Source organism: Cetorhinus maximus, chromosome 3, assembly GCF_964194155.1.
Source record: "Cetorhinus maximus chromosome 3, sCetMax3.hap1.1, whole genome shotgun sequence".
NCBI lineage: Eukaryota > Metazoa > Chordata > Chondrichthyes > Lamniformes > Cetorhinidae > Cetorhinus > Cetorhinus maximus.
The window spans coordinates 16,371,078-16,395,835 of record NC_135881.1 but is presented as its reverse complement, the minus strand read 5'-3'; the positions used below and the strand labels follow the sequence as shown (position 1 = coordinate 16,395,835).

At 48.1% G+C, this 24,758-nt stretch overlaps 1 protein-coding gene across 1 annotated transcript in view; it reads left to right on the top strand.

The window, feature by feature from the left end:
• Positions 1 to 24,758, top strand: part of scn5lab (sodium channel, voltage gated, type V-like, alpha b) — a 175,442-nt gene that overhangs the window by 15,565 nt on the left and 135,119 nt on the right. Inside the window, exons 4-8 of the mRNA XM_078534703.1 lie at positions 972 to 1,113; positions 2,819 to 3,043; positions 4,569 to 4,754; positions 7,121 to 7,492; positions 18,415 to 18,550. Coding sequence (XP_078390829.1) covers positions 972 to 1,113; positions 2,819 to 3,043; positions 4,569 to 4,754; positions 7,121 to 7,492; positions 18,415 to 18,550 — 1,061 coding nt within the window. The remainder of the gene's footprint in view (positions 1 to 971; positions 1,114 to 2,818; positions 3,044 to 4,568; positions 4,755 to 7,120; positions 7,493 to 18,414; positions 18,551 to 24,758) is intronic.

Here is a 24,758-nt window from a genome sequence, read left to right as displayed (position 1 = left end):
AATATATCACCGTTCCTTCACTGTCGCTGGGTCAAAATCCTGGAACTCCCTTCCTAACAGCACTGTGGGTGTAAGTACACCACATGGACTGCAGCGGTTCAAGGCAGCTCACCACCATCTTCTCAAGGGCAATTAGGGCTGGGCAATAAATGCTGGCCTAGTTCATGAATGAATAAAAGAAAAATCCCACTCCCTTGTCCTAACATTGGTTCAGAGATTTCAAGTATCTTTCCCTGCCCCCCACCCCCAATCTCTCACGAACACACCTCCCTTAATTCTCTCATCGCTGACCTGCATTTTCAGTTGCCTCTCTTGAATCTTACACTTGACCAGTGTTCCCCATTGGGATTTCGAAACCTGCCAGTCGTGTGGCGATCAGGTCGCCATGTTCGCTGCACGATACAAAATATATGCAAAGAATGTGCTGAATGGTGTAACAAGCCTCAGCGGTGAAGTGGGATTTAGGACAGGACTAAAGGTGAAAGGTAGTGCACGGCACTGAGACAACAACTCAGTCAAAGAACAGCTTGTGGTGTAGCAGGCAAAATATTTCAACACTTCCTTCAATGGCAGCCCCTTTACCACATATCGTATTGGAGCAGTGCTACGGCTTTTTTAATGCTAACGATCGTTTTACCAGCAGGATTTTCTTCTTAATTTTGACGTGGGCCACAGGTTCCTGGAACCGTGTCTTCAGCTGAATGGGCCGCCCCAGAGTCCTGGTGTCCACCTGATTAAAACCTCTCCCCTGACGAACAGCATCAATTTGCCCCTTCACCGTGGCCGACTCACCACATGCGGCCGATGGCGAGCGTATCGGACAGCACGGCGCTAGAGTCCACTCCTTTGCCCCGCTTATTACCTCCTTTCACACTCGGCTTTTGTGAAATGACTTGTCTTTTCTGCTCACGGTGAGAAATAGATGGAATTTGTTTTTTTGAGTGTATGATTACTTTCCCTCTCTTTCACAGGAAGTGCCCCACGCATTTTATATGTTTGAAGGCTGGAAGGAACCCTGATTACAATTACACAAGCTTTGATAACTTTGGCTGGGCCTTCCTCTCCCTCTTTCGCCTAATGACGCAGGACTTCTGGGAGAATCTGTATCACCAGGTTAGTGGCAGCGCTACCAATCTGCGCAATAAATGCCCCAAAGCACAGCAGCCAAGACTTACGCAGCAGGACTGGTGTACGTGGCCTGATTTCCTGCTGTTTGAGGGCGTAATTTTAATCCTGCATCAGCCTACTTTCTCTACCTGCCTTACCCACCTCTTCTTCATCAGGGTGGATGGTGGGGAATGACTCACAGTTGGTTCCGTAGCTAGAACCAGGTTTGTTCAATGTGGGGCTGAGAGCGGGCCTATATTTAGAGGCTGCACCTCAACCATTTAGAAAGACAAGGGGCAGCAGACGCACGGGATCCCCCATCACCTCTGAGCTATTATCTAAGTCATTCCGACTTGGAACTCCATTCTTTCAACGTTACTGGAGCTCCCTATAACAGCACTGTGGGCGTACCCGCACCAGATGGACTGCTGCGGTTCAAGAAGGCAGCTCACCACCACCACCTTCTCAAGGGGGAATTAGGGAGGGGGAATAAACGCTGGCCTAGCCACTGACGCCCGCATTCCAAAAGGAAATGAAAATAAACCTTGTCAAAATACCCGCCCCACAGCCTCGCTTGCCCTAGAATGCTTACCAGGTTGCAACAAACCCCTCTCCAGCCAATGTCAAACTAGTGACTTTGGACTGACAGCAATAGCAGCTTGGAGTTTACCTTTTTTTTTATTCTTTCAAGTCTTCCCGTGGTTCCAGCCATTTCATTAACCGTGATGCTGAGTGAGAGCTCACTTTTCACAGCCCTCTTAAATGCTATCCTCCCCGCGCTTCCCTCTCTATAATCCTTTAAAGGATTTATAAGGCCTCCACTACTGAAATCGAGCCAAAAATATTCTCCAGCTGGCATATGAATGCTTTCCTGTCTGATGGCACGAGCTGGAAATGCCAACCAGCCTACAAAGACCTTGAGGAGACCCTTTAAGAAGAATGGCTGAATTTGGTTGAGGGATTGGACAGTAACCACTTCCACTGGGGAGAGCTCCCCTGCTCTTCAAAAAGCGCCATAGGGTCTCTCCATCCACCTGAGAGGGCAAATGGGGGCCACGATTTAACATCTCTTGTGAAAGGCGACATCTGCAACAGTGTAGCACCCCCTTCGCACTGTACTGGAATGTCAGCCTTGATTATGTGCTCGGGTCTCTGGGGTATGTGGGGCATGAACCAAATTCATTTCCTTTGAACCCTTTATTTTGCTAGTTATAAATAAACACATTGGAGGCAGGGTGAAAAGGCTGTTTTGACTGTCAATCCAACCGGGTCATTGGGAGCCTTTCTCGTTGGCACGGGAAGGTGATGAACGGGGAGCATGGATGGGTCGGGTAACTAATGGCAGGAGCATGGAGACAAGGCCATTATAGGGTTAAAACCCTGGAACTCCCTCCCTAACAGCACTGTGGGTGTACCTACACTACATGGACTGCAGCGGTTCAAGAAGGCAGCTCACCACCACCTTCTCAAGGGCAACTAGGGATGGGCAATAAATGCTGGGCCGAGCCAGCGACGCCCACATCCCGCGAATGAATTTGAAAGAAAAAGGACAATGAGCCCTTGAGGAATACACCCCAACTAGAATTGGTGACTCTGTCCAGAGACAAGCTGAAAGATTGACCTGCCCTTTCTCCTGACTCATCCCGTTGCTGTGCATTTCCGGTTTCCTAACCCTCGCCTTTCGTTTTGCTCCTTTTTTTCAAAACTGCAGATTCTGCGAACTGCCGGGAAGGCGTACATGCTCTTCTTCGTCGTCGTCATCTTCCTGGGGTCCTTCTATCTCGTCAACTTGATCCTGGCTGTTGTTGCCATGGCGTACGATGAGCAGAACCAGGCTACCATCGCAGAAAACGCACAGAAAGAGAAAGAGTTTCAGCAGATGATGGAACAGCTTCGGAAACAGCAGGAACAGGCAGAGCAGGTACTTGCTGACAAGGTACTGCATTTATATAACGCCTGGTAAAAAAATGTCCGAAGACAGGGCGCCGTCAAACAAAATTTTACATCGAACCACGTGAAGAGACATTAAAACAGGTGGCCCAGAGTTTAGTCGAGGAGGTGAAAGAGGGCGGAGGATTTAGGGAGGAAATTCCAGAGCTTTAGGGGCTCGATTGGCAAAGGCCTAGCTGGCAATGGTGGGGGCGGAGGGAAGCGGGAACGCATGGGAGGCTGCAGTGGAGGAACTCAGAAACCTCAGAGGTTTGCAGGGCTGGAGGAGCCAGGCCAGGGAGAGACTGGGACACAAGGATGAGAATTTTAAACGGGAGCTGTTGGCGTACCAGGGGAACCAAATTAGCTCAACGAACAGGGGAGGTCGGGGGGAGATGGCGGGCGAACGGGACTCAGTGTGAGTTAGCATACGACTTATGGCGTTTATGGAGAGTGGGGAGATGGGGGGGGCTGACCAGGAAAGTGTTGGGGTAGGCGGGTTCATACCTCTGACCAACAGAGGAACTTAACTCTCTGCAGTGATCTTCCAGCTTTTACATTCCCGGGTCACTCTTAGTTGGGAGTACAGTAGGAGCTGAAATGCCTTTATGTGATATGTGTTTACGTGTCCGTGTCCAGCAGCTGAGTCCTTCTAAAAATAATGGGAGCCAAGTGCCAGAGTGTCTCGGCACTGTGAGGAATGAAAGGGAGGCCTGAGCCTGTGGCAAGGAAGCAGGGGGACTGGAGGTGACACCAGCACCAGCAGCACTAGGCCAAAGGCTTGGCTTTTGCTGTGTATCCTCCCGGCAGCAGGTGCTTCAGACCAGCGGTGGCCTGTTTACCGCACTAGTGCCGCCAACTTTTATAATAACCGGGAAGCTCCTTCCCCTTGTTATCTTTTTATGTCTTTAAATTAATACGCCCAAGAGCAGGCCCATTGGGCGGGGCCTCGGCGAGGTTGGAAGCCAGTGCGAGAGAGGCGGATAATTCGAATAGAAGGGATAGAAACAGAGGGGGTAGAATTTGGATCCCACTGCGCTCGTTTTTGAGAGGTGGAATCTGTAAGAGTGACACCAAATTCCGCGGCGTTTTCCCCCAGGGTTCCAGGGCTGCCCGAAATGTGCCCAACGCCATCTTGGGCCGGGCGGCATTGCGTCTCCAAGGAAACTCACCCGCCCCGCCAGACGTCGGATTAACATCTGGCAAGAAGGGCAATAGACCACTTGAGCACAGCCTCAATAATGTTAGCCTCGCTTATACTCCCACTGTGGGCTCAGTCTCGTGGCCTTCAGACTTAGACCGATTGAGCCAAGTCAAGACAAGAAGGTGTGAAAATAAGAAAATGATCGATTGCCTTTCAGGAGTAAGAAGGTTTTGGGTGTATACCAGATGTTAATTGGAGTAGTTCCCATACCTTCAGAGTTTGGCAACGCGTCAAGGGTGCTTGACGGATGCTAACAACTAAAATGTTCCTTAAAAAAGACATTCGTGCCAATAAATGGAGCATGCTCTTTCATAAATTATTTTCACAGCAGTTGACCAGATTGGGGAACGAGACCTTGTCGAGAAGTTCCTCCGAGAGATCGCATTTAAGTGCAAGGAGCACCAGGGAAAGAAGCAACAGGGCCAGGAATGGAAAAGAGCTGGGAAAGTTAGAAGAGGGGATCGATGAGGATAAAGAGCTGAGGTCGGCGTCCGAAGAAGGCTTACCGCGGAAGGTAAGGAATCTACCCGGAGCAGGCGACGCAGTCCCACGCATGGAATGATGCCCCTGCTCTTGTTTTATGTTTTATTCCTTGTCGGCGGTAACTGCTGCCCTCCCCCCTTATTATAAAATAAAGCAAAGTACAATCCTTAGCAGAGTTAGGGCCATCCCATTCTGCAGCACATACTAAATAAAAGAGGTGCTGAGAGTCATTGGGCTGGGTTCCACCGGCCCTTTGGGGGATGGGTTGGGAAGTGGGGAGGCTGGCCAAATGGCGCACCAAGGTGTTGGGTGCCTTGTCCGACATTTGCCACATTGCCTGCAGCAAACTTGCTTCACTCCCCCTTAAACGCGTCAACGCCATTCACCTCGACCACTCGCTGTGGTAACTTATTCCACATTCTCACCGCACTTTGGGTGAAGAGGTTTCTTCTGAATTCCCCATTGGATTTCCTTGTGACGATCTGATACTGATGGCCTCTTAAGTTATCCTCCTCCCTGCAAGAGGGAACGTTCTCTTGGTATCCACTCTCTCAAAACCTTTCAGAGTTTGAAAGGCCTCCTGTCAGGTCACTCCCTGCAGCAAGCGGTGAGTCAGACTAATCCTCCTTCCTTAGAACAGGAAGGGTAGTGACCCTCCATAACAATGACAAGTTGCATTTTAAATAGCACCTTTAAGATAAAATAAAGTCTCGAGGAGCGTCACAAAGGGAGAGCATCACAAACTGATCTGTCCGAATCTGCTTTGTTTCGGAGTGATGCTGAACATCTAAGTCTGATTCTTGCACATCATCACCCACCTCGCCATTTAAAACTCCAGGAATTTCGCTTTTCGCAAATGTTTGGAAAGTGACCTCCTGTTGGACTGTTGCTTTTAATTAGAGTTAAAGTACTTGCAATTTCTGGAATGCAGGAATTAGGAAAGAGCGCCAAGCAACAGTATAAGAATAAGGAGAGCTAACTTCATATTAGATCAAAAAGATCGGTTAATGGTAAAGCTTTTAAAATTGGGAGAGCTGTCTCACAGACTAGCCAAACAACAAGCCTGACATAGTCATCCTCACGGAATCATATCTTACAGATAATGACCCAGACACCACCATCACCATCCCTGGGTATGTCCTGTCCCACCGGCAGGATAGACCCAGCAGAGGTGGTGGCACAGTGGTATAGGGTCGGGAGGGAGTTGCCCCGAGAGTCATTACATTGACTCTGAACCCCGTGAGTTCTCATGGAAACAGGTCAAACACGGGCAAGGAAACATCCTGCTGATTACCACGTACCGCCCTCCCTCAGCTGATGAATCAGTGCTCCTCCATGTTGAACATCACTTGGAGGAAGCACTGAGGGTGGCAAGGGCGCAGAATGTACCCTGGATGGGGGACTTCAATGACCATCACCAAGTGTGGCTCAGTAGCACCCCTACTGACCGAGCTGGCTGAGTCCTAAAGGACATAGCTGCTAGACTGGGTCTGAGGCAGGTGGTGAGGGAATCAACAAGAGGGAAAAACGTACTTGACCTCATCCTCACCAACCTGCCTGTCACAGATACATCTGTCCATGACAGTGTCAGTAGGAGTGACCACCACACAGTCATTGTGGAGACGAAATCCCACCTTCACATTGAGGGTACCCTCCATCGTGTTGTGTGGCACTACCACCGTGCTAAATGGGATAGATTGCGAACAGATCTAGCAACTCAAGGCTGGGCATCCATGAGGCGCTGTGGGCCATCAGCAGGAGCAGAATTGTACTCGAACACAATCTGTAACCTCATGGCCCAGCATATCTCCCACTCCACCATTACCATCAAGCCAGGGGATCAACCCTGGTTCAATAAAGAGTGCAGGAGTGCATGCCAGGAGCAGCACCAAGCATACCTAAAAATGAGATGTCAACCTAGTGAAACTATAACACAGGATTACTTACATGCCAAAGATTGGGAGCAGTATACAGGAAAGCTAAACGATTCCATAACTAATGGAGCAGGTCAAGGTTCTGCAGTCCCGGCACGTCCAGTTGTGAATGGTGGTGGACTCCCATTTAAATGGAGATGAGGAGGAATTTCTTTTCATTAATCTTTAGGATCCTCTACCCCGGAGAGCAGTGGAGGCTGGGTCATTGAATATACTCAAGGCTGAGTGGGACAGATTTTTAACCTACAAGGAACCTACAAATGGTCATGGGGGGCAGGCAAGAAAGTGAGCTTAAGGCCTCACTCAGGTCAGCCATGATCTTATTGAATGGCGGAGCAGGTACAAGAGGCCAAATGGCCAACTCCTGCTCCTATTTATTGTGTATGTTCTATATCACTGACTTTCTCGCCCATCAATCAGTTTAGTGTGCATCAGCTTTGAACAATTTGGATTCTTTCCCCAGCCTCTCATGACGCCAATACTTTCAAACCGCCATCCACTCAGACGGAGCAGCATATTCCGCTTCCGGACTCACTCCGCGGATGCTGCCATGGAGAACATGTTTTCGGATGACGAGGTCAGCGTCTTTGACGACACCGAGAGTATCCGGGAATCCTTGTGCCTCCCTCAGCTGTACAGGACCAACAGCAACCAGAGCCATGGTAGCCACCGATCGGTGCCAGGCACCGCCAATGTGCCGCTCAGTGGACGGAGGAAGTTGCACAGTGCCGTGGACCAGAACGGCGTGGTGTCCGTGGTAGGGGGACCTCCGATCTCGCCAAGCAGCCTCCTTCTCCCTCAAGTGACAGTGGGCAAGCCAATCACGGAAGACAATGTAAGAACTGACATCTCTTAAAAGCTGTTTATTGTTTAACTTGAAAGCAAGGGGATTGGATTATAAGAGTAAAGACATCTCAGTCCAATTATACATGGCCACGTGCGGAGTACTGGGTGCAGTTTTAGTCTCCTTCCCTAAGATGGACATACTTGCCTTCGAGGGAGTGCAACAAAAGGTCATTCGGCTGGTTCCTGGGATGAGAGGATGAGAAGACAGTGAATAGCTGAGACCTATACTCCCTGGAGTTTGGAAGAATGAGAGGTGACCTAACTGACAGATATAAAACTTGTAAGGGACTTGTCATGGTAGATGCTGAGAAAATGTTTCGCCTGACTGGGGAATCACTCATAGCGAGGCGACACTCATAGCAAGGCTTAGGCCATTTAAGACTGAGATGAGGAGAAATTTCTTCACTCTGAGGGTTGTGAGTCAGTGGAATTCTCAGCTGTTGAGCATATTCAAGACAACAATCAATAGACTTTTGGGCACTCCAGGAATTAAGGGATATGGGGAAAGTGTGGGAAGGTGGAATTGAGGGAGAAGATCAGCCATGATTTTGTTAATTGGTAGAGCAGCCTCAAAGGGCCAAAGAGTGTACAGAAGCTCCTAGTTCTTAAGTTTTTAGGTTTCTGGGGCTAGTTAATCACTTTGTTGAACTTATAATTTTAAGGAAATTGGGTGAGCCAAGGAAAAAGAGATGGGGAATGGTAAAGTCCTCTGGAATTTTGTGCGCAAAATCAGTTTGGGGAGAATGTAAACCGTCACAAGGTGGTAACCGGGCAGCTGGTAAACTATCCCCTCTCAGACACGTTGCCAAGTCTCGCAGACATGTCCCTGTGCCTGAGGTAGTTGCCAGGCCATTTTTTTCAGCCACGTTCCGCCCCTCCCTTTCTTTCCTGTTCTCCTGACCGGGGGTGGGGGGCACCATTCCAGGGGCAACCCACCACCCCGGTAGCTGTTATGTGACCCCGGTCGGTGAGCGTTCAACACAAAGAGGGGCAGCAGTGGTCCGGGCCTGCCTCGATCGCGAGGAGCCCCGTCAGAGTTGACGAGGAGAAGGAACAGTTTCGCTGGCAGAAGGGTCGGCGGTCAGGTTGCGCAGATTGAAAATAACTTTTTGTGCAAAAGCAAAAATGCGGGGCGGCGAGGGAAGGGGGAAGCGAGGCGTTTCGCTCGACGTCTTAAGTTGCCGAATCATTTTGACAGGCCTCCTTAACTTTTTCTTCGAAAATAAAAACCTACAACATTTCTCCATCAGCGAAATAACCTTCAAAATAAACGGACAGAGGAGGAGCAGCACTGGGGACTGGTTGTCTAGGTAATGCTGTATTGATGCTATGGAAACAGCTGCTCACTTGACAATGCCATCTGTAGAATGTTCCATTGCCTGGTACAGGTTCGGAGGTGGGGGTGGGGGGAGGGGGGAGGTGGGAGGGGGGAGGTGTGGTGAGGAGGCGGGTGCGGTGGCGTGCAGCTTTGCTGGACTGATCCGGGGGGGTCCAAAAGGCGAACACGTTGCTAAGTAATGGAAGGTTTTTTAAAAAGAGAAAAGCGAACACAGGGTCAGCTGCGAGGAGAAAGATTCTGAGAAACCGCACGGAGTTTTAAACAACGATTAAGACCAACGTACATCGGTACTCGAGAGCGGGTGGAAACCGAACAATTACGGGTGGAAATTAAAAATGGGGTCATCGGGAAGCCGGCCCAGGGCGCATCCCGAATACCGCAGGATCGGGATGAATTCCCTGTGGAACGTCAGGCCCATTGGGAGCAGGAAAAGAGCCAGTGGCAGTGTCAGGCCGAGATGATGTGCCAAGAACCTGCTCAGTACCCGCAAGCCTTTGCTCCGGGGGGGAAGCAATGGAGTCAAGTCATCGATGAAGGTTGGAGTGGCCCCAGGTGTCAAGGCTCATTTCTCCTGCCCCCACACCCCACCCCCCCAACCCCCTGCCGATCCTGGGAAGCTCAAGGGCGACATCGGCAGGCCGGAGGATCTCTGGCGCTCGGGGTGAGAAGCAGCCCAGCGCTGTGAATTCGTGGGCCTCCCCCCACCCCCCCCTCCCCACCCCTCCTATGTCCCACTTCAATAACGATACATGGAAAAGAAAGGCCTTTGTTTATTAAGTGCCTTTTAAAACCTAAGCGCGACCCAAAGTGCCCTGCAGCCCCAAAGTGCTTTCTTTCAGTGCAGTCGCTGTTGTAACGTGGGGCCGAGGGGCAGGGTTAGGCCATTTAGCCCCCTTGGGCCACCCCCATGCCCCGTCTCCATTCCCTCGGTCATGCGCAGATTAGTGCAGATCTGAGGGGCCTTACCCACCCCCCCACCCCCACCACCCCCCTCCCCCTCCAGCGGACACGCAGCCCCCACCGTTTTACCAATCATGCAGGCCGCATGTCGGCAGGCCTGTCTGGAGCTGGGGAGACTGCAGCAGAGGCAAGAAGAGGCCCTTAAGTGGTTATTAATTGGCCACTTAAGGGTCTCAAGTGGAGGTGGGGCGAGGATCTCCAGCATGGGCCGTCCCCTCCCACACCCCCCACACCCCCAAGAGCTTACAACCGGGGGAGGTGGGAAGGCATCGGGTATCGGTCCCAACGCCAACCCACCGAATTTTCAGGCCCTCCTGCCTCCTGCAGGAGCAGAGGATTCAGAGCATGGGTGTCCCTACACCACAGGGACTGCAGCGGTTCAAGAAGGCAGCTCACCACCGCCTCCTCAAGGGCAACTAGGGATGGACAATAAATGCTGGCCCTGGCCAGCGACGCCCACAACCCACAAATTAATTTTTAAAAGGCGTTTCCTAATTTCACTCCTGAAGGTTGGCTTGAATATTGAAACAACGCCCCCTAGTTCTAGGCTCACAACCAGCCGCTGGATTCTTTGTTCTATCAACTCTAGCTATTCTTTTGAATACCTTGAAAACTTCAATCCAATCACCACTTAACCTTCTACATTCTCAGGATAGGATTCTAGCTTGTGTAATCTCTCGTTGTCATTTAACCGTTCAAGTCCAAGTATCATTCCAGTAAATCTCCACTGCACCCCCTCCAATGACAAAGGTAATAGCCAAGTTCCCAGAGCAGCTCTGTGAGGGTGACCAGATACTTTGGACTTTTTGCTTTGGTGATGATGGTTTTGGCCAGAGCAGTAGATACAGAACCCTGGTGTCATTAAGATCTTTCACGTCCGCTTTGTGGGGGTGAGGGAGGGGGTGGTAAATGGAAGCCCCTCGGTTAAACATCACCGTGTCAGCCTACATTTTTGCAATCAAGTCTCATGGGGTGGGACAACCTTCTGTGTTCCAGAGGCTAGAGAGCTACCTACTAAACCACAGCTGACACCTATATGGATGCAGCAGTCATTGACAGCACATTAGCAATAAAGAGGGATAAAACCTCATCCATCATGTCGCTCATAGTCATATATGTTAGATGTTACTGCTTTTTGGTAGACTGGGTTCTTGGAATGATTTGGAACATGTATTCTCTGCTTCTATTGGCCATCTAGGGAGGTTTGTGCTGTGGTGGGGGCGGTGCCAGTGATAGCAGTTATCAAAGTATTGTTTTATGTTTATTTTTCAATAAGCTTCCTACAAAATTTATAGCAACATGCACAATGATGCCAACAAAGGAAAATTGCATTTATGTGACGCCTTTAACTTTGTGAAACGTTCCAAGGTGCTTCACAGGAGTGTTAGCAACAAAATCTAACACTGTGCCGCCCAAGGAGATAGCAGGGACAGTTGAGCAGTAGGTTTTAAGGAGGGTTTTAAACAAGAGAGAGAGAGCAAAATGGAGGGGTTTAGGGAGAGAATTCCAGAGCTTAGGGCTTAGGTAGCTGAAGGCACAGCAGCTAATGATGGGGCAAAGAAAGTGGGGGATGTGCAAGAGGTGGGAATTGGAGGAACACAGAGATCGTGGAGGGTTGTAGAGCTGGAAGAAGTTATAGAGATAGGGAGGGAGCAAGGCCAGCGAAGGGTTTGCAAACTGGATTTTAAAATCAGGAAAGAGCTACAAATGACCCTCAAAGCGATACACACACAGACACACAGACACACAAACGCACACACAGACACACACACAAACACACACACAGTGATTCACAGTTAGCTTTTGAAGAGCAGTGTATGTAGTCATTACCAGTAATAGAAATGGGAAGCTAATCTGGCTGAGGTCGTATTCATTAAGGGAGGAGTGTTGACAGGACATTGGGGGAATGTTTCCGCTGGTCCATGGGATCATTCAAAGCAAATCCAGCAGTTGCAATCCCAACAGTGCATCACTCTCTCAGAGCTGTGCAGGGGTACAGTCTAGATTATGAGCTCAAATTTTTGTGTGGAACTCAAGCTAAGTTTGAATCGATTGAACCTCTTCCTTTTTTGCATACCTAAATAAGCTTCTACGATCTGTTTTTAAGTCTGTTGCTCGTTTATCCACATATCTGTTTACTCTTTCTTCATGAATTTCTCGGTCATCCTTTGCTGAATTCTAAAACCTCCCAATCCTCAGGATCTTTCTGACAACATTATAAGCCTCTTCCTTTAATCTAGTACTGTCTTAAATTCTCCAGTTAGTCACAATGGCGCATTCTTCCCATTGGGTTTTTATTCTTTAAGGAATTTATATTCATTGTGAATTATTAGTTAACTCTTTAAACATTTGCCATCGCTTAACCGTCATCCATCCTATCTTTCAATCAAGTTTCTCAATTTTTCTTATTCAACTCACCCCTCATAGTTTGGTTTGTTCAGATTTAAGACCCTAGTTTCAAACTTAACTAAATCACTCTCAAACTCAATATGAAGTTCTAGTATGTTATGATCACTCTTCCCTGGTGACTCCTTTGCAACAGGTTATTAATTACCCAGTCTCATTGTACAATACCAGGTCTAAAATAGCCTGCTCTCTAGTTGGTTCCTTGACATGTTGACCTAGAAAACTAATTGCAATGCACTACATTAATAAAAATGTTAGGTTTAAATTAAATGACCCCACTTTAACATCTCATCTGACAGATGGCACCTTTGACAGTGCAGCACTCCTTCCATACCCTGCTGGGAGTCTGAGTTGTGCTCATGTCTCTGGAGTGAGACTGTGAATGCATGATCTTTTGACTCAGAGGGGATAATGTTACCCGCTGAGCCATAGCTGACACTGCAAGAGAGACCTCGTAAATCTAACGCATGTCAGCAATTGCCGTGGACAAGACTGTTACTGATGCAGATCCTCAGACAAGAGAAACAACAGAAACAAAAGGTTCCACGTCGGCTTTCTCAGCCTCTATCATTGCGCCACCAGTGTATGCCTCAGGATCAGCTGCAACCCTTGGCCTGCATGACTTTCGATTTCAGTCAACGACTAAAACTTGCATTTCCATAGCACCTCCAATGTAGTAAAATGTTCCAAGGCACTTCACAGGGCGTTATGAAGCAAAATTTGACACCAAGCCAGGTAAGGACATATCAGGACAAAAGCTTGGTCAAAGAGGCAGGCTTTAAGAAGCATCTGAAATGAGGAGATGGGCAATTTTGGGGAGGGAATTGCAGAGATTAGGGCCCAGGCAGTTGAAGGTATGCCCGTCAAAGGTGGAGTGATTAAAATCGGGGCTGGACAAGAAGCTCGAATCGGAAGAGTGCAGATACCACGGAAGGCTGTGGGTCAGGAGGAGCTTTATTTTAACTCATTCATGGGATGAGGGCATTGCTGGCTGGGGCATCATTTATTGCCGATCCCTAATTGCCCCTGAAAACTAAGTGGCTTGCTAGGCCATTTTGGAGGGCATTTAAGAGTCAACCGCATTGCTGTGGTGTCTGGAGTTACACGTAGGCCAGACCGGGTAAGGACGGCAAATTTCCTTCCCTAAAGGGGAATTGGTGAACCAGATGGGTTTTTACATCAATCGACAATGGTTGCATGGTCATCATTAGACTTTTAATTCCAGATCTGCGATGGTGGGAGACTGAGATAGGGAGGGGGCGAGGCCATGGAGGGAATTGAAAATAAGAATATGAATTTTAAAAGCAAAGCATTTCTGGGAGGGAGGTTGCGGGGACCAATGTATGTTAGTGGGCACAAGAGGTGATGAGTGCACAGGACTTGGCTCAAATTAGGATTGGGGCAACATAGTGTTGGATGAGTTTATGAGTTTACGGAGGGTGCGAGATGGGAGGAAGTCCGGGAGAACGTTGGAATAGACAAGCCTAGAGATGGCAAACACATGCGCCATGAACTAATTTAAGGTAGTTGCCTAAACATCTGTGTATCTGGGGTTGTAGTGGTGGGTGCAGATAAGAATGTGCAGAGACGTGAATTCTTTTTTACACAGTGAGGAATTATGTTCTGGAATGCGTTGCCTGAAATAGTGGCGGAAGAATATTCAGTAGTAACTTTCAAAAGGGAATTGGATAAATACTCCTTCAGAAGCTGGAAGTGACATAATGGATAGAACGGCCTTGTTTTGTGCTAGATGATTCTCTGATTCTATGTCCTGGGATTATCATGGATCAGAAATGTTCAAATCTTTGGAGTTCTAATCCTAATTAATTCCTTATTGAAATACCCTGCCTGCCTGTGGTAGACAAACACTCTCCCCGAGAAGCAAATCACCTCATGAACTGGATTCACCCCATCCAGCGATCCCGCTGCCGCATTCCTCTACATTGGGTGGGATTGGCAACTTGCCGCCTGGGGATTAGGACTGCAAAAAACTGCATCCCGTCCCTCCCTGTCTCTGTGTCAAGGGATTGCAGCAATAATACATAAACAAATTAAGCGGCATGAGTGTTGGAAGCATTCTGTATTCTCTGCAGGGCCTGTGGTAATGAGGGAATCCGACCTGTAATCGGTCTTATTTAGAATGTGGAAAACCCCAGAATAAAGAAGGAAAACAATCACTTGGCCAGAACACAGGCCGAGTACAATCTCAGCTGCTCCGCTGCTAATGTAACCTTCCGATGGAGCGTTTGGGGCAAGAACTCCACGAAACCCGAAAGTAATCGAGCAGAAAACCCTCCAAAATATTTATCACTTCTCATATCTTCACCATTCAGACATTTCAGCTCCTGCTGTAGCAGCGTTGGGACTGGTGTAGCCTATGGAGCATTCCCTGACTATATTTACCTCTTTAATCAGAATCAAAAATGACCAACTCCTTTTCAAGGGATAATTCATTTCATGTCGCGACAGTCTTCAGTCAAGTGGCACACATCAGAATTTCAGAGGGCGAGATGAAGGTAGCAAACAAAACACAATAAGATGCGATTATTTAAAAACATATTCTTAACTCAAAAATGCCTCCCATCGTCTTCAGGGGGTCCTTTGTGAAAACGGTATTTAAAAGCAGAGAGTTTTATTTTTGGGTTGGGGGAATAGCTCAAGTTAAGGTGAAACCCGTCTTGCGTTGCGGGTTACAACTCAGGAGGTCATAGAATGAAACAGCGCAGAAGGAGGCCATTCAGCCCACTGTCCCTGTGCTGTGCCTATTGTTGCCACCGATGTCTATTTGGCTCTGACTAATTCTATTCCCTTAGTTGTTAGTTGGTTTATAGAGTACGTGTTACCGAGCACTGGCCTATTCTTTTCTGGAACTATCCATACAAACAAGCCCAGCCACTGGTGAGATTGCTTGCTCTCTGGCTCCAGGCTGTGAAAAGGGATATTGATTCATTGCTTAAATAGCTCATTAAGAATGTCTGTGATACCAGATACAAGTAGCATTTCATCCCCGTGGGACTGACCAGTTAGACAGCACGTACATGAATTCTTTTCAGCTCGGCGCGCTTAATGGAGCAAGAGGAGATTTAGACATGGTTCTGATCTGATGCCCTGCCCGATGAATTTGGGCAGCAGTTCACTGAGTTTGACGTGATTTGCTGCTTCACGGGAGGTGGACGTTGCAGCGCTGTGCGGTGATGTATTTCAGCAGGGGAAATGCTGCTGGAGCTCGCTGGGGCTTAGCGGATAAGTGCATTTCCTGGAGTGACGCACAGTAACCAGTAGACTCCATGACCCACTGAGCCAGCTAACCTGATGTGCTGCCGAGCACGAGCTACAACTGCACTACCAAGAGGGGAGGGTAGTGTCCTCGGCCCAGCCATCTTCAGCTGCTTCATCAATGGACTTTCCTCTATCATAAGGTCAAAAGTGGAGGTATTCGCTGATGAGTGCACAATGTTCAGCACCATTTGTGACTTCTCAGATACTGAAGCAGTCCATGTCTAAATGCAGCAAGACGTAGACAATCTCCAGGCTTGGCCTGACAAGTGACAAGTAACATTCGCGCCACACAAAGTGTCAGGCAATGACCAACTCCAACAAGAGAGAATCCAACCATCGCCCCTTGATGCTCAATGGCGTTACCATCACTGAATCCCCCACTATCAACATCTTTGGGGGTTATCATTGACCAGAAACTGAACTGGACTAGCCATATAAATACTGTGGCTAAAACAGCAGGTTAGAGGCTGGAAATCCTGCGATGAGTAACTCACCTCCTGACTCCCCAAAGCCTGTCCACCATCTACAGGGCACAAATCAGGAGTGTGATGGAATACTCCCCACTTGCCTGGATGAGTGCAGCTCCCACAACACTCAAGAAGCTTCACACCATCCCAGGACAAAGCAGCCGCTTGATTGGCACCACAACCACAAACATTCACTCCCTCCACCACCGACGCACAGTAGTAGCAGTGTGTGCCATCTACAAGATGCACTGCAGGAATTCACCAAGGCTCCTTAGACAGCGCTTCCAAACCCACGACCACCACCATCTAAAAGGACAAGGACAAGGACCTGCAAGTTCCCCTCCGAGCCATCACCATCCTCACTTGGAAATATATCGCTGTTTCTGTCGCTGGGTCAATATCCTGGAACTCCCTCCCTAACAGCACTGTGGGTGTACCTACACCACATGGACTGCAGCGGTTCAAGAAGGCAGCTCACCACCACCTTCTCAAGGACTATTAAGGATGGAACATAAATGCCAGAGATGCCCACATCCCTTGAATGAATAATATTTTAAAAATCGCTCTAGTAAGCTGTAATTGAATTTGCTGTCTGCACCCTTACAGGCAGTGCATTCCAACTTGCTACAGAAAAGAATTCCTCCTTATATCTGTTGGTTTTGCCAATTGCCTTACAGCTCTGCCCTCTGGTTATCAACCCTTGATTGGTTTCCCTCTGCCACTGGAGAGTTTTTCCCCATTTACTTCATCACCACTTCATGATTTTGAGCACCTCTATTAAACCACTGCTCCAAGGAGAAGAACCCCAGCTTCTTTAATATCACCACATAACTGAGTAATTTAGTCTCTGGTACCATTCTAATGGATCTCCTCGGCCCCTCTTTTTTTTTAATATTCGTTCATGGGACGTGGCTAGGCCAGCATTTATTGCCCATCTCTAATTGCCTTCGTTCAGTGACCATTTAAGAGTCAACCACATTGCTTTGGATCTTGAGTCACATGTAGGCCAGACCAGGTAAGGGCGGCAGATTTCCTTCTCTAAAGGAACCAGATGGGTTTTTGCTACAATCGGTAATGGCATCATGGTTGTCACCATCAGACTTTTAATTCTAGATTTTTATTGAATTCAAATTTCACCATCTGCTGTAGCTGGATTCGATCATTACCTTGGGTCTCTGGAATACTAGTCCAGTGACAATACCACTGTGCCACCACCTCCTCAATAGGCCTTGTCTAAGGCTTGTCACCTTTCTTAAAGTGTGCTGCCAGGAACTGTACACAACACTCCAGCTTGGACCTAACCAGTACTTTTATAACTGTTTAGCAGAAATGTATAGCTTTTGTACTCTGTGCTTTCGTGTGCAAAGCCAAAGATAAAATATAAAAGCAAAATACTGTGGACGCTGTAAATCTGAAATAAAACCAGAAAATGCTCAACAGGTCAGGAGAGAGAAACAGGATTGAGGTTTCAAGTCTGTGACCTTTCATTAGCACTGGGAAAAGTTAGAAGCATAATAGGTTTCGAGTAAGTGAAAGATGGGAGGCAGACAAAAGAGGAGGCCTGTGATTGGGCGGAGGGCAGGAGAGGTTAAATGATCAAAGAATTGGTGGTGCAAAGGGAGTGGTAATGGGACAAGTGAAGGGACAAAAGGTGTGTCCAGGGGAGGTGTAAATGGCTGGATAGCAACTGTCCAAATGCAAAATGGAGGAAACAAGACAGAAATGAGAGAAAGACCAAACCAGCAGAGAAATACGAACCAAAATGGGAAACCAAAACTTTTGAGCCCAAGAAGGCTGCAAAGTGCCCAGTTGAAAGATGGGTTTGCGTTCAGCTTCACTGGAACACTGCAGCAGGCCAAGGACAGAAAGGTCAGAGTGGGCGCACGACAGAGAATTAAAATGACAGGCGATTGGAAGCTTGGGGACTGAATGGAGGTGCACGGCAAAGCGGTCACCCAGTCTGTGTTGAGTCTCCCTAATGTAGAGGGTCCTACATCGTGAGCGACAAATACAATAGGCTAACTTGAAAGAAATACGCGTAAATTGCTGCTTCACCAGGAAGGAATGTCTGGGGCCTTCAGACATGTAAAAGGGCAGGTGTTACATATTCTGCACTTGCATGGAGAGCTGCCATGGGAAGGAGAAGGGGTGATAGGAGTGACTGAGGAGTGGATCAGGATGTCGCGAAGGAAACATTCCCGTCGGAATGCTGAGAGTCATTGCCACATTCTTAAACCACCCAAACATTAAAAAGCCGCCACGTTGTTGAAAATGAGTGATCGATGTAGGCAATCGTTCTCCCCAATCGATGACTGAGCGAAAGGTAAATGGAATCAATGATGGAGACGTTATACCAGGGAGTCAGTTGTGTAGTATCCTTCTCCTAATGGCTTAAGCAGGGAATGTGATGCGTGGTACTGTACTCCAAGCTTGATACTGTTCTTTCTTTCTCCTGGGCAGTCATCCACGTCGGAGAACGAACTGAGTAAGAAACACTTGCTGACAGATCATCGTGCCTCCGTGGGTTACCTGGAGGAGACACATCAAAGGGAGCGGGCAGTCAGTGCAGCCAGTGTCCTTACCAACACCATGGAAGGTAAGACTCACAGTGGGGGTTAGAATCAGATCCAAATGCATTGGTTGAGGTACAGGGGGAAATAGAAGGCTGCTTTGCAAAGCGCGTTACACTTAAGTCCCCTTTCCTTATACTACATTTCCCACTGCAGAAGGCATTCGATCCCAAGTTGAATTAATAGCACCCATTCTGTGGTGCGTTTGCATTGTACTTTGTACAACATGGCCAAGCTGGTTACACCCTGTGCACCTCCTCCTACCCCCCTGGAGGTCTGTGCTACTTATGGAGAAGGACTCAATCTGTTTATTTGTTGATAATTACAAAAGCATCATCACAAATATACAGCTCCATCTGTCTCTTACACAACTCAGACTGGGAGCAAGCGGCTGATGGGAGGCACAAATATTTGGTTCAGTTTGGCAATCCTTCAAACACTATCTTAGCTCAGAAACATGCACTCAGATTGATTCAGTTCAGACTGGCTCAGTTCAGATTGACTCAAATCAGATTGACTCAGTTCAGATTGACTCAGATCAGATTGGCTCAGTTTAGATTGGCTCAGTTCAGATTGATTCAGTTCAGATTGACTCAGTTCAGACTGACTCAGATCAGATTGGCTCAGTTCAGATTGGCTCAGTTCAGATTGACTCAGTTCAGATTGGCTCAGATCAGATTGACTCAGTTCAGATTGACTCAGATCAGATTGACTCAGTTCAGATTGACTCAGTTCAGATTGACTGAGATCAGATTGACTCAGATCAGATTGGCTCAGATCAGATTGACTCAGTTCAGATTGACTCAGATCAGATTGGCTCAGTTCAGATTGACTCAGTTCAGATTGACTCAGATCAGATTGACTCAGTTCAGATTGACTCAGATCAGATTGACTCAGATCAGATTGGCTCAGTTCAGATTGACTCAGTTCAGATTGACTCAGATCAGATTGACTCAGATCAGATTGGCTCAGATCAGATTGACTCAGTTCAGATTGACTCAGATCAGACTGGCTCAGATCAGATTGACTCAGTTCAGATTGACTCAGTTCAGACTGACTCAGTTCAGATTGACTCAGTTCAGATTGACTCAGTTCAGATTGGCTCAGATCAGATTGACTCAGTTCAGACTGACTCATTTTAGATTGACTCAGATCAGATTGGCTCAATTCAGATTGATTAAGTTCAGACTGTTCAGATTGACTCAATTTAGATTGACTCAGTTCAGATTGACTCAATTCAGATTGACTCAGTTCAGATTGACTCAGTTCAGATTGATTCAGTTCAGATTGACTCAGATCAGACTGACTCAGATCAGATTGACTCAACTCAGATTGATTCAATTCAGATTGACTAAATTCAGACTGACTCAATTCAGATTGACTCAGTTCAGATTGACTCAGTTCAAATTGACTCAGTTCAGATTGACTCAATTCAGATTGACCCGGTTCAGATTGGTAACAGCGCAGATTAACTCAGTACAACTTGCCTGAATGCGGGTTAGCGTGGCTCTTTGTATGAGTTAACCTTATTGAAGATGTCATGTTCCTGCACCGGTTACAGGGCAGGTAAAGCTGAATCAGATTTACTTGTGCTCCAGTCGGAGTGCTTCACTTCCAGCTGAAATCTGTTGGTACAGACTCGATGGACCGAAGGGCCTCTCCTGCCCTGTGTGATTCTGTGAAATGACCCAGGCCCTGAGTTAATCCTCATCTGTAGCTGGAACATGCCTGTTTGGTGAGGGCGCAATTAGACTTGACTATAATCAACCCCCCTACGTGCTCAGATTGCCTTACTGGAGAGTGACTGGGTACCAGGGCATGTCTGTCACCTTTCAAACTGCACCCAGAATGAGTCACTAATATAACGTGAAAATATAAGGCAGAGAAATATGATCATGGACATAAATGGTCAAAAATGAATGATCGACAATAAACAGAAATCCATTAGATCGGTGCCTAACTTCACCCGAATTAGATGCGATTGTTTTTTTATATTAAAAAAAAAGTGTTGGTGAACTTCTCTCTTTGAGCTCTGCAGCCATCTAGCTACAGCTCTGCACTGATGCAGACCTGATTGAAGAGAAGCTGGGTGCCTTACGTGATCTTGAATGGTGTGGGAAGAGGACAAGAGCTCAGGGTGTTGTAGCCTAACACTTCAGATGATAAGTCAGTAAGGAGCAGCAATCAGCAAAGCAAACAGCTGGACTATGTTGTCACGTCAATAGAGTATAGAGCAGATTTGCTCGGGTGGGATTAATTGGGGATGTGCTGATCTCATAATGCTGATGCACGACAGCATTTATAAAATTGGCAAAGCCTTGCACGCAAAAGCAGCACACGACATTGCTGCTGCTCCGATAGATTTGGTTAATTTTCAGGTCAATGGAGTTAATGGCCTGAAAGTATTTGCCCAGCCTTTAAAGATACAGTGAGCAGCCACTTACGCTCGCTCAGACTTATCCTGGCCTCTGTATCATTCCTGAACGGTTCAACCGTCACTTAGGGGCCTGGGTGTCACGCCAACACCTCCAGGAGTTAGCAGCTCCTAAAGGATTTGCATGAAGGTTGGGAGATAACAGAGTGCAGCTATATTGGGAGCTACTGACAGAGCCTGCTCCATATGCCTCAAGTGTGGCCGTAGAATGAAAGATAGGCGACTTTCAGAGAGTGTGTGCGTGGTGCAGTAACACTGAAAGGTGCGACTGGAAAAGATGTCAGGATATCATTACTTGACACTTCATATATCAAAAGGCAATCATGGGGCTAACGGCGTGTTGGTCTTTATCTCCTATCTTGGCCTTTTTCTATCCTGAAAAATTAAATCTGGATCACCAGATCCAGAAAGCAGAAATGCAAACTGGTGAACAGGGAAATGAAGGTTGTCGCCAGGGAGCCCTTCATACAAAAGGGCTGGAATTAACTTCTAACCCACTGGGAGAAACAGTAAAAACTGGGGACTGAGAGTACTGGCCCGAACTGGTCTTGTGTTTCATTTTTAGGGTCACAAGACCAGTTCGGACCAGCGCTCTCATGTCCCAGTTTTTAACCGGGTTTTTTTCCCCATTGGGAAGCAGTGGAAAGGGGGCCCGGTGCCGGAGAATTCCTCAGGGCTCCCCGGGTTTATGCCGGAGTTCCAGCAGAAATTCCAAGGGAAGTTCACCACCTTGGGGCCACGCGGGAGTCACTCGGCTGCTGCGAGTGTAGCCTTTCTCTCTCTTAAGCTGAGGCGGACCAAACGCCCTTATCCTCAGCGAATGAACAGCGGGTGGGTCCAAGGCTCATAGCCCAAGCCACCACCCATATTGAAAAGGGTCGGCAAGAACATGACTCCTTTGCTTTTTTAAAAATCTCTGGACTGCAGGAGATGGAAAGCCGAGGGGGGGTGAGGTTGGGGAGTAGCAGCATTGAAAGTAAGAATTGAGGAGTGGGCCTTTTAACCCCTCGAGCCTGGTCCATTGCCATTTGGTGAGACCTTGGCTGATCTGCAGGCTAACTCCAACCTAACCTGCCTTTGCACTATAACCCTTAACACTTGGATAACAAGAAGCTGTCAATCTCAGCTTCAAACTTTACATTTGATCCAGCACCAATTACCCTTTGCAGAAGAGAGTTCGAAACTTCTACCGTCCTTCGAAAGTAGGGCATTCCACGGTTTAGATTTCCAACGAGAGAATGAATTAAGGGTAAGAGATGATGTTATACCGACACAATGATGCAAGGAGGAGGAAGAATGCGAGGGAGAGACTACTCAGCTTACAGTGAACAAGAGAGAGGCAATGCACAAGGGAGCAAATCTTAATTAAATCGTGAGACAGGAGAGGCAGTAACAGAGAAAGAAGTTCAAATATCATCACGCTTTGTTTGAAGGTGAAGATTTGAATGCCTCCTTTGGCCTGTGTTTTACTGCTAATGGGAGTGCTCTGTCCACAATGTTGATGTAGGTGTTGGAAAGTGCTACATGTTCGGGAAATAATCTCCAAGTGGGAGAAGTGATCCAGGGGTCAGCGCTGGGAACCTTGTCACTGCAATTTCAAAGCTCAGGAGCTCACCCCAAACCTGCAGGGGGACATTTTCACATGGGCTTCAGGCTCCCAACCTGTGACTAAATGGGGGTCCTGAGTCCCCACTTGCCAACAGTGGAACCAGCACAGGGATATTCCCGGAGCCAGTATCCTAACTGACCACTCCCAAACTCCCTGTCCATTTAAGGACCAGGTTCCACAGACCGTATGGGCTACTCCTGCTCCAATCTCTTGTGACCTCCCGTGGATGGCAGGTGGGCGGGCTTCCGATGCTGCCGGCCCAATCAGATGGCTGGCAGCTCGATCTGAGGCTTCGGCAGTCTCAACCGGAAAGGTTGACGCCGCTGAGGCAGGTTGGCGACCGAGGGGGTGCCTGAGAGGTAGGTTTAAAACAAAAGCTCAGAGGGATCAAGCAGGCAGGCCCCACCGGTGAGAAGGGAAACCCCTCCAGACACCTTGCTGGGGCCATGGGGGCTGCCATCCCTGCCCCCGGACCCATCTTTTCGGGATCGGGGCCTCCAACCCTGATGATACCCCAGACTGATGCAGTGAGGCCGCCTGCATGGTGTTAGCAGCCTCCACATGCCGCACGGGGCCACTGCATCACAGGAACAACAATAATGGGCCATCTAGATCGCCCAGAGCAGTGACCTTAAATATGGCACTTAGCTATCACTCTGCTTCAGCAAGCCGCAGGGTCTGTATTCCCTGCTCACCGCTGGGAAACGCCCCCGGCAGTGGGAATGCATTGGGAAGCCATCCGGATGCAACTCCCCACTATTTTCCTGCTACACTCTGCGCTCCACACCCCCTGCCCCTCCCGGACACCCCACCTCCAAGTCCACTGCCCCGGGACTGGGAATATTGTGCAAACAGAGTGACAAACCAGCTACAGCACAGAAATGCCGGGTTAGGGAGAATCACGTACCATTATTTTATCGTATTTTTGACCCAGAGGGCTTAAGGATGGACCAGAATTTTTGGCTTAAGCGGAAATTACTCGAAATGTAAGAAGTGTGGGCTGTAGCTTCACTGGGAGCAGGCTGGCCGCTGCCTTACAGAGTTCCAGGTTAAAGGACCAGTCTAGTGCTTGAGCACAAACATCAAACCAACACCCTGGTGTAGTACTGAGGGAGTGCAGCACTATTGGAGGTGCTGTATTACTGAGGGAGTGCAGCACTATCAGAGGTGCTGTATTACTGAGGGAGTGAAGCACTATCAGAGGTGCTGTAGTACTGAGGGAGTGCAGCACTATCAGAGGTTCTGTAGTACTGAGGGAGTGCAGCACTATCAGAGGTGCTGTAGTACTGAGGGAGTGCAGCACTATTGGAGGTGCTGTATTACTGAGGGAGTACAGCACTATCAGAGGTGCTGTATTACTGAGGGAGTACAGCACTATCAGAGGTGCTGTATTACTGAGGGAGTGCAGCACTATCATAGGTGCTGTATTACTGAGGGAGTGCAGCACTATCAGAGGTGCTGTATTACTGAGGGAGTGCAGCACTATCAGAGGTACTGTCGTACTGAGGGAGTACAGCACTATCAGAGGTGCTGTATTACTGAGGGAGTGCAGCACTATTGGAGGTGCTGCCTTTTGTATGAGATGTTAAACTGAGGGCCGCATCTGCCTACTTGGTTAAATGTAAAAGAACGCATGGCACTACTTTAAGAAGAGTAGGGGAGTTCTCTCCTGTGTCCTGACCAATAATCCTCAATCAACATCACAAAAACCAGATTCCGTGGTCATTATCGGAACTGTGTTCTGTGAGTCCTGCTGTCCTGTAATGATGGACATGCTGCACACACTCCTCCCTGAATCCTCCCTTGTGTAGAAATCACTGCTCGTCACATTGTCTCCCCCTCTAACCCATCCAAGACCTCAATGCTGTGGAACTCCTTACCTCACTCAATCTCTTCTTTCCCCTCCCTCTTCCGACTACCAGGCTTTTAAAAACCCAACCTCAACCTCCTCTAAAGACTATTTCCTACTTTCTTTCATCTCCTCTCCTACTCTTTTCCAATTGTTTGCTTCCGTGTTCCAAGGGCTAAGGGGCGATGTGGAGAGAGCAGGGCAATGGGATTTATTCTGGGCCACTGTAGTGAAGGGCAAACACAGGTACAATGGGCCCTCCTCGTGTGTTGTCACCTTTAATGGTTTGATGGCTCACAATTCTTTAAAAAATGAACACTACTCGGAAGAAATGAAAATATT